Raw genomic sequence first — 12,500 nt, forward strand, 5'->3', positions numbered from 1 at the left:
CGTCAGGAGAAAACTTCAAATCATGACGTTTCTCAGCTTGGCTGAGTCTTCTTCTCTGGTTTCTCGGCGGATTCCTGGAGGTTTATTCTGATTGGATAACAGAGATAATGACCAGGAAGTGAGGTCACACTGAATGAGCTGAATGTAATAACTCATCTGTCAGTAACAGACTGCAGGGCTCTTCCTGCTGCTCGTCTTCCTCATTCATCCTCTTCATCCCTCCTTCACTACTTCAACTCACATCTTGTCTTTGGTTCATGAGGTTTGCTCATTCAGTCTTTTTATTCGTTTCAAGTTCACGTTTGCTTTCATTTCACTGGTTTCACTGGAGACAGTAATGGAGACGTAACGGGAGCCAATCATTGGGTTCGTTGATTGGCGGTCGTCAAAGAGAGCGAGTCTGAGGGCGAGGAGAAAGAAAAGACAGAAAACAGAAAAACAAAGCGCTCATCTCGATCGTGTCTTGGCGTTCCTCTCTCTCGTTAACCTCCCACCCCTCTCTCACCTATCGGCCAATCACACACGACCCCTGCCATCTCTAAACCAATCACATCAGACCCAGCTCACACACACACACACACACACACACACACACACACACACACACACACACACACACACACACACAGATGGAGGGGGGTAATTCTATTACCAGAGTTATATTGAAACGTGAGGAGAGGCAGCTGCAGCGTATTGAGAAGATTTACACAAACAACACACACACACACCAGCAGGAAGTGTGTGTGTGTGTGTGTGTGTGTGTGTGTGTGTGTGTGTGTGTGTGTGTTTTTCCTGTCTTCCTGCAGTGACATCAGGATGCAACTGGAAGTTAAAATGTCTGAAAACACGAACCATCGAACAGGCGGTGACAAATTTCTATAAAACACAAAGTAAAAGGTTTGAGCAGCAACTGCTGAACTGTGTTTCGTACGGAGCTCTGACGGCGTTTCCTCGTCAGGTTTTGAGCGTTAACACGGACCGATGCTGGTGAAGATAACGTGATGTTTGTAAAGTGAAATCTGAAAAGATCATTGGATCGTTCGGCCCTCGTGCGTCCTTTCCTGGTTCTCTTCTTGCGGACAGCCGGCTCTTCAGAGCATTGTTCTCTGTTGACGGCGCCCGGCTAACAGTTCCCCTCTGCTTCCTGTCTTTGTGCTAAGCTAGGCTAAGCTAGCCACAGACAGGAAGCTGATATCCATCTGACGCTGCACAGACACAGAACAAGAGGATTTAACAAAATGTCACAGAGTTTAGTTTAACCCAGCGGCCAATCGGGAGCCAGCATGTCAGTGTGACCTCTCTGCTGATTGGCTGGATTAGAGTCGCAGTCGCTCTGTGTGTTTAAACTCCCTGATTGAGGCTTTAATTGGTTTTGGCAGGGTGCTGATAGTGGCTTTATACTGGACAGACACACACACACACACACACACACACACACACACACACACACAGCCGTGTCATGTTCAAAGGCTGCATGAATCTCCTGCATGCCGACACGCTGATAAACCCTTTAACACACTAATTAACCCAGACACACACACAAGCAGAGGCGTGACACACACACACACACACACACACACACACACACACACACACACACACACACACACACACACACCATAAACACACAAACACACACACTCAGTTTTCTATTATTTATTATTTATCTGCCAAACAAAGTTCAGAACAAACACACCGACTCGCTCGCGTTCACCTTTAAACACTGTTTACCTGTTGGCTGCTGCTCAGTGTGTGTGTGTGTGTGTGTGTGCGTGTGTGTGAGTGAAACCTGTTTTTAGTTTAAAGAGGCAAAGTGTGTTTTGTGTTTGTTCTGGTTTGTGTGTGTTGCTTCCTGCAGGTTGTATTTTTTTAATGCACACACAAACACACACACACACACACACACACACACACACACACACACACACAGAAAAGTGGTTTTGACCTCCAGGTCTGTTTAACACAGAAAGGCATTGTGGGAGTTATCACACAACAGACAGACAGTGTGTGTGTGTGTGTGTGTGTGTGTGTGTGTGTGTGTGTGTGTGTGTGTGTGTGTGTGTGCGCGCGTTGTATTTATATTTGCCTTCAAGCTTCACTCTGTGTGTGTGTGTGTGTGTGTGTGTGTGTGTGTTTACTGTGTACAGCTGGCAGTGAGCTGATAACAGCCCTATTAGAAATATTAATATACCCTGAACCCCGTGGAGACACACACACACACACACACGCACACAAACACACACACACACACACACACACACACACACACACACACACAGAGGGAGATACGCCTCGGTGGCATATCTCCCTCTGTGTGTGTGTGTGTGTGTGTGTGTGTGTGTGTGTGTCTGTGTTCCCTCTGGTCATCCCTGATTGGAGCAAATCAATTAAAAGGCTGAGAGCATGGCACTTCATTGGCTGACAGCTGAGACTGACAGCAGGGCGTCCTGCTCGCCTGAGGAACACACCGACTGGAAAAACACACCAGAAGAAGAAGAAAGAGGAAACATGGAGGAACAAAGAACAGCACAAGAACCTTCACACACCAGAGAACAGAACAGACTGGGCGAGAACATTCAGACTGAAAAGCAGAGGGTTAACAGCAGGGTTCTCCTGGCTCTCTCGCAGTGGAACACTGTGATGGTGCAGGTGTGGACAGTCTTGGACGGCGAGGACTGTATGTCTGCTCTTTGCAGAGGATGTGATTCTGCCATTCCACCAGACCAGGACCTACAGTGGATCCCAGTCTGAGGCTGCGGTACAGATGGACTGAAGTTCTCGTGTTTTGGGTTCTTGTTCAACAAGATGGACAGTCCGTCGTGGTGAGCTGGCTTGATGTGAAGTGATTTACCTGTGGCAGCCCTCATCTGTGGACCTGTGGCGATATGCCTTGTGTCATGGTGTCACAGGATGTTGGAGCTCAGACTTCCTGTGTTCTGACACAACGCGGAGTGAATTTGGAGTGAGGCGCAGACTGACGGCATGTCCGTGAAAGTGTGTCAACGTCAGCGACAAACCTGCGTTTGTCCAGAAGCTTCTAGAACCCGCATCATAGCGTGCGAGGTGGGAAAAGAAGGGAAGCAACAGAAACGAGTCTGAGGCCGAACCCGACACAAACATGGTCGCAGCGTCTGTCGCTAACAGCTAACAGCTAACATCTGTGCAGCGGAACCAACGGAGCCGTCCAGCCGTCGGATTTAAAGCAACGACACGAAGAGCCCGACGACAAAGACGTTGCATGAAAAGACAGAAGAGCACCGAACAAGGAACAAGGTGAGGAGCTCAGAGCGGAACGTCCAAACAAATCAGCGGAGGTGAATTCGCCTCCTGGATGTCGCGTCAGACCCGAGGATGGGACAACGTCGCAAAGCCGGCTGCCACTGGACTGAACGTATCCCATGAGCCTCAGGGAATCAAATTAATGATCTTTGCCTTTATTATTTTAGGGTAGTGCTAACAGGAAACACCCGTCATCAGCTTCACCTGCAAACCAATCATCCCCGTCATGTCGGGTGGAGTCTGGGCGGATGTCTGCTGAGTTCACTAAACATATCCACGACGTCGGGGCTCAGATCTGACCTCTGACACTGATTCTCTCTGTGGTCCATTTTTAACTGACGGCGACCAGGCGCCTCAAAGCTCAGTGAACCCAAGTCAGAAGAACAAAGCTGCTGCAGACGGGTTCATTAGAACATCCAGAACATGATGGAGTGCTGAAAATGTGAGCGGATCAAGTGCTAATGCAGAGAACACAGAGCAGATCTGAGCTTTGCTCACAGTCACCGAGTCCTCAGCTCCTCCATCTGAAGCCATCTGCAGAAACAAACCGCTAACGAGTCGGAAAGTCACAGAAACAAATCAGCAAGAGGAAAATATTCACCATCCAAAGCCTGAAACAGTGTGTGTGTGTGTGTGTGTGTGTGTGTGTGTGTGTGTGTGTGTGTGTGTGTGTGTGTGTGTGGCAGTAAAGGGTATTAGAGAAGATTACTGTTGTTCACACTGACAGCAGAGAGAGAGAGAGAGCTACATGGTTCAGATTAGATTGAACTTGTACCATTTATAAGAACATTAAATGGAGCCTGCAATCACTGGTCAATCGATGCCCGACTGCTGCTCAGTGTGTGTGTGAGTGTGTGTGTGTGTGTGTGTGTGTGTGTGTGTGTGTGTGTGTGCGTGCGTGCCTGTGTGCAGTGCAGTATTAAACCAGACGAGTTTCAGCAGAGAACAGCATCTGTATTGAGTTTTTTCCAGCCCAGCTGTCCTGCTCCTTCTGAATGAGAACACATGCAGAACTACCATTTAAAAACAGTCTATTTTAAAATAAATGTCGTGGAGCTTCATGTGTGGGCTCATGCACGTGAAAGTCCTGCTAGCACTTTAGACACTGGGTGCAAAAGTCCAATAGAGGACAGGAACCAGTCCAGCAGACTGGTGCAGACAGCTTGTTGGGATGGATCAGGCCAGGACCTGGACCAGAGCAGCAGACTGGGTTTCATGTTAGGTAAACCACGATATTTTCCTCACCCCAACCAAAGTGTTTATCGCTGCTCTGTTCTCACGAGGCTTTATTTTGAAGGTCGCTGCTGCATGTTCATTAATGCTGGCTTGACCACAGAGCCCCTAAACAGTGACACACACAGGTTCTGACAAGCCTCCACATGTGACTGTTAACTGGTGTTACTGGTGTTACAGACCTGTGCCAGTTCAAGTACACACACACACACACACACACACACACACACACACACACACACACACACACACACACACACACACACACCCTCTCTCTCTCTCTCTCTCTCACACACACACACACACACACACACACACACACCCTCTCTCACACACACACACCCTCTCACACACACACACACACACACCCTCTCTCACACACACACACACCCTCTCACACACACACACACACACCCTCTCTCACACACACACAGCCTCTCACACACACACACACACACACACACACACACACACCCTCTCACACACACACACACACACACACACACACAGCCTCTCTCAGATAGAGTATCAGCAGCTGCCCACAGATCTTAAATTGCAGTTGGAGTCCTGCCGTCACACACAACCTGCTCCATCTGTCTCTCTCTCCCTGTCTGCCTCCACCTCGCTTGCCCGGCCTCTCAGTGGTGGAGGGTTAGTTAGATTTAAAGCCCTGCCTCGCCCTGCTCACTGCTCCACATATCAGCCGGGAGGAGACCCAACCACAGAGAGGAGGTGTGCCTGTGTGTGTGTGTGTGTGTGTGTGTGTGTGTGTGTGAGGCAGAGTGTGTGTGTGTGTGTGTGTGTGTGTGTGTGTGTGTTGTGTGTGTGTGTGCATGTGTGTGTGGAGTGTGTGTGTGTGTGTGTGTGCAGTGTTTCAGTTATTTGTGGTCATGTGACAGACAACAGTCACTGAGCCACATTTAGACTGAACATGTGTGTGTGTGTGTATGTGTGTGTGTACCTGTGTGTGTGTGTGTGTGTGTGTGTGTGTGTGTGTCCACTGGGACAGAAGCTGTTTGCTCTCTGATTGCCTGAATTGGCAGCAATTAGTCACACAAACCTCCTCTTTATTGAAAAGAAAGGAGGTGACAGACTCCTCTCCTCTCTCTTTGAATTTGAAGTTTGAATTTGTTTCCTTTTCACGGGTCTCAGGTGTCTTTTCTCTCCACTGCATGTGCTGATCAGGTAAGGTTTTTGAATTACTTTTGACGAACTGTTGCTTGTTCGATCACTTGTTAGGGAGTGTTTTTTTGGAGGGATGGCGTCCGTCGAGACGCCACCTCCGTCCCTCCGGCAGGGAGTGAGGATAGTCCCGCCTGACAATAGTGTGTCGGTGGAGGAGGTCCTGCTGGCTGTGGGAGAGCAGGTGGGTCACGAACAGCTAAGCTATGCTTCTCGCATGAATAAGGCTGTGGTGGTGTTTTTGAAAGGTGAGCCGCAGGTGAATCAGCTGATTGAGAGCGGCGTGTTTATCCGCGATTTGTTTGTGCAGGTGTCCCCGCTGTCGGTGCCCTCCACGCGAATCACCATATCTGGTGTTCCGCCGTTCATACCAAATGAGCTGTTGGAGCAAGAGCTCCGCAGGTTCGGCAAATTTGCCAGCGGGATTAAAACGGTGAGTTTAGGATGCAAAGATCCTAAACTGAAGCATGTTCAGTCGCTGCGAAGGCAGCTATTTATGTTCTTGGACTCTCCGACTCAAACGCTGGAGGTGTCCTTCAGAGTCAAACACGGGGAGGGCTCATACATGGTGTACGCAAGCTCAGGTCAGATGAAGTGTTTTGAGTGCGGGGATGTCGGGCATAAACGTTTGACCTGTCCGCACAGACAGCAGGGGGCGGCGGGCGGCCTCGCTCGCGCGGACGCGTTGGGCGGTGCCGGGGGTGGCGGCGTGTCTGCTGCCGCTGCGGCCGCAGGCGCACTGCCGCTCGCAGCGTCATCCGATGCGGATGGCGGCGGGTGCTCTGCCGCTGCGGCGGCGGCCGGTCTTGCGGTCGGTGCTGTTGTGGCTAACAATGCCGTAGCCGACTTTGTGCACGTCGAGGCAGCTGACGTGGCGGCGGCTGGGCCCGCGCCTGCCGTCGCCGCTGCTGCTGCAGCTAATAGCGTGACAGCCAGTGTCACAAACACCTTAGGTGGAACAGAGCAGGCTGAGGAATGTGAAGCTCCCCTGGCTGCATACAGTCTGAGGAGCTCCCAGTCTGCAGGTACTGACACACCTCTCACAGTTTCAGGTGAGGAGATGGATTTTGATTCAGAGTCAGACACTGTCTCAGTCAAGGAGTTTTCAAGCAGAAATACTGACCTCTACTCTCTGGAGGACATTAAAAACTTCCTTGACGAAACATATAAAAAATCAGCCAAAGTTACAGATTATTTCAATGACACTGATAAATTCATTAGATCCGTTGGCGTGTTAAAAAGACTTGTTGGGTTTGATCTTCTTGATGAGAAGAAACGTTTTCGCCTCAAGAAGCACATCACAGCCCTGAGAAAGGAAGCAAAAATTAAGGGTAAAAGTGTGCGGAAAAGTAAACGTTAAAATATGATCATGCACAGCACGGTGCTTCCTCTTTTTGACTGTTTGTTGTTTGTGTCTCTTTGTCTGTCTCTCTTCTCTGCCCTCTTCATGCAGAGCCTTATTACAGGGACCTTAAACATTAATGGTGGGAGGGACAGGCATAAAAGAGCTATAATTTCTGAGTTAGCTACTCAAAAAAAGTTGGATGTGTTGCTTCTACAGGAAACACATACAATCTCAGGGGATGAAGTAGACTGGGGCCTATGGTGGGATGGACCATGCGTCCTCAGCCATGGCACAAATTTTAGTGCGGGGATAGCAATTTTGTTTACACCATCTGCAAACGCAACTGTTCTGTTCTCTGTTGAGGTGGTGAAGGGTCGCGCACTCATTGTTAAGGCAGAAATACAAAGTGCTGCTTTTGTTTTTGTAAATGTGTACGCACCAAACCACGGCGCTGACAGAGCTCGCTTCTTCAGCACACTGGCAAATGAGCTGCAAAAATACCAAAATGAGCAGATCATTATGGGTGGGGATTTTAACTGTACTTTAGATTTCACTTTAGACAGGACACATGAAGAACCACATCCACAATCATCACTTCACTTGAAAAATGTCACCACACATCTAGATCTGTTGGACACATGGAGGGTTAAACATCCCCACACGAGACAGTACTCATGGGTGAGGGTCAGCAATAACAGGGTGAGTGCCGCCAGGCTGGACAGGCTTTACATTTCTGGAAGCCTCAGCTCCAGGCTTGCCTCCAGTAGCATCTGCCCAGTTGGCTTTACAGATCACCATCTTGTGGCCATGGAATTGGTAACCTCGCCGGGTATAAGGGTTAGCTCGTACTGGTGCTTTAATAACAAGCTCTTACAGGACATTACCTTTTGTAAGGCTTTTGAGGGGTTCTGGCAGCAGTGGAAACTGAGGAAACCCCTCTTCAGTTCCCTGAAGCTTTGGTGGGAGGTAGGCAAGGCCCAAGTCCGAGTCTTCTGCCAACAGTACACATCCTATTCCACTTCTAGGATAAAGGCGGCAGTGCATGACCTTGAGGCCAGCATTAAAAACATTGAGTTGGGGCTGCACGGAGACCCAGACCCCAATATGGGTTCTCTGCTACAAGAGAAAAGAAAGGAACTAAGCTCCTTACTACAGGAGAGGGTGAAGGGGGCTTTGGTAAGGTCTCGCTTCCTCCATCTGAAGGACATGGATGCCCCAAGCGCCTTCTTTTTTGGCTTGGAAAGGTCAACAGCACAGAGGAAGATGATGACCTGCCTGAAGCTCCCAGATGGTAGGGTCACCACCAGCCCAGAGGAGATGAGGCGACACACGGTGGATTTTTACACCAATCTCTTTGCTGCAGAGGATTGTAGGACCGAGTGTCAGGAAGAGCTGCTGCAGGAGCTCCCCCAGCTTAGCCCAGGGGAGAAGGATATTCTGGACTCCGAGCTCACTCTAGAGGAGCTGACCACCGCCGTCCATCAGAAGGCATCTGGGAAGGCTCCTGGGATTGACGGTCTCTCCAGTGACTTTTTCAAACAGTTCTGGAACATTATGGGATCTGACCTTCACGCAGTTCTGGTCGAGTGCTGCCGGACAGATTCTCTTCCTGTCTCATGCTAGCGGGCAGTCCTCTCACTCCTGCCAAAGAAAGGAGACTTGGCTCTTCTTAAGAACTGGAGGCCAGTGGCGCTCCTTTGTACTGATTACAAGGTTCTCTCTAGAGCCTTGTCCAACAGACTAAACAGTGTACTTGGTGGCATTGTCCACACAGACCAAAGTTATTGCATACCTGACAGAAATATAATGGACAATATTTTTCTTGTTCGTGATGTGATAGAAATGTGTAACTTTTGTGATGTAAACACAGGGATTTTATCACTAGACCAGGAGAAGGCATTTGATAGGGTAGATCACTCTTATTTGTTTTCCACACTTAGGCCTTTTGGTTTTGGTGATGGGTTTATGTCGTGGGTTAGTCTGTTATACAGGGGTGCGCAGTGTTTGGTGAAAATGGGGGCAGGGCTGAGTCAGCCAATCCCTGTGCAGTGGGGGATCAGACAGGGTTGCCCTATATCAGGCCAGCTATACAGCTTAGCCATTGAGCCCTTGCTGTGCAGGTTGAGGGGTCAACTCACTGGCTTATCGCTGCCGGGTCCTGCTCTCAGTGAGCGTCCTCCATTGGTTTCTGCTTATGCGGATGATGTAAATATCTTTGTCACAAGCCAGGGAGATGTTCACAGTCTGTGGGATGCCCTGTCCCTGTACGAGAGGGCTTCATCTGCACGGGTCAACTGGGCAAAGAGTGGAGCGTTGCTAGTCGGGCAGTGGAGGGGTCAGCCAGTGCCCAGTTTGCCGGGAGGGCTCAAATGGGGTAAAGAGGGCCTGAAAGTGTTGGGGGTCTTTCTGGGCACTGAGGCTTTTCAGTCCAAGAATTGGGAGGGGGTGATGGAGAAAGTGTGTGCTCAGTTGTCTAAATGGAAATGGTTGCTACCCCAGTTGTCATATAGGGGGAGAGTTGACTCTATGGCACAGACTTGTCCCTCTTACACCACCACCGGGCCTGATTGAAGATCTCCAGAGGGCCATCGTAGACTTCTTCTGGTCCGGCCGGCACTGGGTTCGTGCAGCAGTTCTCTACCTTCCTGTGGATGAAGGTGGGCAAGGCCTCATTAACATTCAGGCAAAGATTGCCTCTTTCAGACTTCGAACGGCTCAGGAAATATTGTATGGATGTGGTCCCAGCTGGCTGGACACCGCTCACCTGCTGCTGAGGAGAGCCGGGAGGTTGGGATACGAGAAACAGCTGTTCCTGGTACAACTGGAGGAGGTAGACCTGACAGGGCTGACTCCGTTTTACAGCTCTGTGGTGCAAGCATGGAGGATTTTTAACTCATCTCATACCACAGAAGGGACTCCTGGCATGTGGCTATTCGAGGAACCTCTGTTCTTCAATGGATTCCTTAGAGCACAGACACTGCAATCAGCCAGCCTGAGGGCTAACCTCAGAACAGCTGGCTGCACCAAACTGGGCCACCTGATGAGGGCAAGGTTGAGTATGGATGCCCTGAGGGACAGGAGTGGCATTACTTCTGTGAGGCTACTCAACAGAGTGGTGGAGGAGGTTTGTGCTGCCCTGCCAGCATCATTCAGAGCATTCATTAATAACCATGCTCAATGTGAACAGTGGACAGAGGGGATGGAGTATGGTTTCCCTTCTGTGGTGGTCACACCTTCTGTGGGGGAGTGGCAGGAAGGAGGGGGACAGCTGCTCTCACTTGCAACCCCAAAGCTGGACAAGTTTCAGGACGCTGGTAAGAAGGCTATCTACCAGTGTTGCGTTAAGGTTTTGCACCTGCGCTCTCTGGCAGAGCTGAAGGAGTCGAGGTGGACAGAGTTTTTCGGCCCAGACACCTCTCCCAAAGGCAGCTGGCGGTCCTTGTACAAGCTGCCCCTGGATAAGCGGGCAGCAGACCTCCAATGGAGGGTTGTACATGGGGCAATAGCTACGAACAGATACAGAGCACACCTTGATCCGGAGCTGGGGGAGGAGTGTGGGTTTTGCTCAGACTCTGAAACAATTTTCCATCTGTTTGTCCAGTGTCCGCGGCTGGCTGCGCTGTTTGAACTTTTAAAGTCCTGGTTTCAGGCCCTCGGGGAAGATTTTTCTTTTAGTTTGTTTATATATGGCCCGAGATATAGTGCAAAAAAGAAAATGTTGCACACTTTAATCAACTTTCTTTCAGGGTCCGCTAAGTTAGCCATCTGGCTGACGAGGAAAAATCGGGATAAAGGTGTCGGCAGTGTGCAGCCATTGTTGGTGCTGCAGGGTCTGCTGAAGGCCCGACTAAAGATTGAACACACATATTATAAGATGGTGGACAATCTGCAGACTTTCAGTCACATGTGGGGCATTGGGGGGGTTCTCTGCTCTCTAGGGGGCAATGGAGAGCTCATTACTAATTTTTGAATGTTAATGCCGGAATAGGACAGACTTTTTCTTTTTCTGTAGTGTTTTTGTTTTTCTTTCTGTGATTCGGGAATATTTTAGCTCATTGTAAGAAGGGATGAGGATTTGATTTTGTGTTAAAGTTGGCAAATAAATGGCTTTTTAAAACCAAACCTCTCCTCTCCTCTCTCACCTCCTCCTCTCTCCTCTCCTCCCGGCTCTCACCTCCTCCTCTCCTTTCTTCCCCTCTCTCATCTCCTTCTCTCTCATCTCCTCTCTCATCTCCTCCTCCCCTCTCCTCCTCCTCCCCTCTCTCACCTCCTCCTCTCCTTTCCTCCCCTCTCTCATCTCCTTCTCTCTCATCTCCTCCTCTCTCATCTCCTCCTCCCCTCTCCTCCTCCTCCCATCTCCTCCTCCTCCTCTCCTCTCCTCTCTCATTTCCTCTGCTCTCTCCCCTCCTCCTCTCTCCTCTCCTCCCGGCTCTCACCTCCTCCTCCCCTCTCTCATCTCCTCCTCCCCTCTCCTCCTCCTCTCCTCCTCCTCTCCTCCCCTCTCTTTCCCATCTCTGCTGTCCTATAAATCACATTAAACAGGACAGTAACCACCTCCTCTCTGCGTGTCCTCGCTAGCCTGTCTCTCACGTGATTGGCTCAGTGATTTAAGAGCGCTGCATTCTCATTCGTCAGCGGCTTAACCTCTACGAGCATGTGACAAACGGCTCTCTCTCTCTCTCTCTCACACACACACACACGTGCGCGCACACACACACACACACACACACACACACACACACACACACACACACACACACACACACACACACACACAGTGTTATCTCCCTAGGTTCAGTGTCTCTGTCCGTCCATAACTCAGAGGAGAAACTGTGGCAGGTCAATAGAAGATAACACAAAAGCTGCAGCAGCCTTTTGTCTCTCGTGCTGCATTCAGGTACAACTGAGAAGCTGCTCTAAGGGGAGAATTCAATACTTCATTAGAGGAAGAGCATTTATTCTCAGTCTGGTCTGTAGAAAGTTCAAAATGTCAACATCCACTAACGTTGTGATATAAGTACTTCAAGAAAGTACAAGTTACATCTTAATAAGAACCATGAAGGAGACAACGGAACCCTGAGACACCTCACCAGTAATGATCCAAGGTTCCCAGAGGGACATGTCCTGCAGGAACCCATGAACCTCAGAGCTGTCAGGTTCACATGAAGACAAACAAGACAGACAGACAGACAGATACCTGCAGGGATCCAGGGGTTGCTCTCCGGTCGGTCTCGGGTGTCTCCTTGTTCCCAGTCGAAATCGTCCTCTTTGGTCTGGACCAGACTACAGTCTGGAGACTGACCAGACAGACAGGCTGAAAGACAGACAGACAGACAGACAGACAGACAGACAGACAGACAGACAGACAGACAGACAGACAGGTGGTGAGTCATTTTTCTCCTGTTTTAGTCTTTAGAGGCAGAGAACAAGACTAGAAGAGACAGATGAGACAGGACCAATG

The 12,500-nt window shown here is 49.8% G+C and overlaps 1 protein-coding gene across 5 annotated transcripts in view; it reads right to left on the reverse strand.

The window, feature by feature from the left end:
• ptprma (protein tyrosine phosphatase receptor type Ma) overlaps positions 1 to 12,500 on the reverse strand; it is a 142,404-nt gene that overhangs the window by 92,173 nt on the left and 37,731 nt on the right. For all 5 annotated transcript variants that reach the window (XR_011603275.1, XM_070985606.1, XM_070985605.1 and 2 more), the window contains exon 2: positions 12,237 to 12,353. Coding sequence is in view for 4 of the 5 variants with exons in the window: in XM_070985606.1 (XP_070841707.1) it covers positions 12,237 to 12,353 (117 nt within the window). In the remaining variant the exon portion in view is untranslated. The remainder of the gene's footprint in view (positions 1 to 12,236; positions 12,354 to 12,500) is intronic.

The sequence above is a fragment of the Chaetodon trifascialis genome, chromosome 18, assembly GCF_039877785.1.
Source record: "Chaetodon trifascialis isolate fChaTrf1 chromosome 18, fChaTrf1.hap1, whole genome shotgun sequence".
Classification (NCBI taxonomy): Eukaryota; Metazoa; Chordata; class Actinopteri; order Chaetodontiformes; family Chaetodontidae; genus Chaetodon; species Chaetodon trifascialis.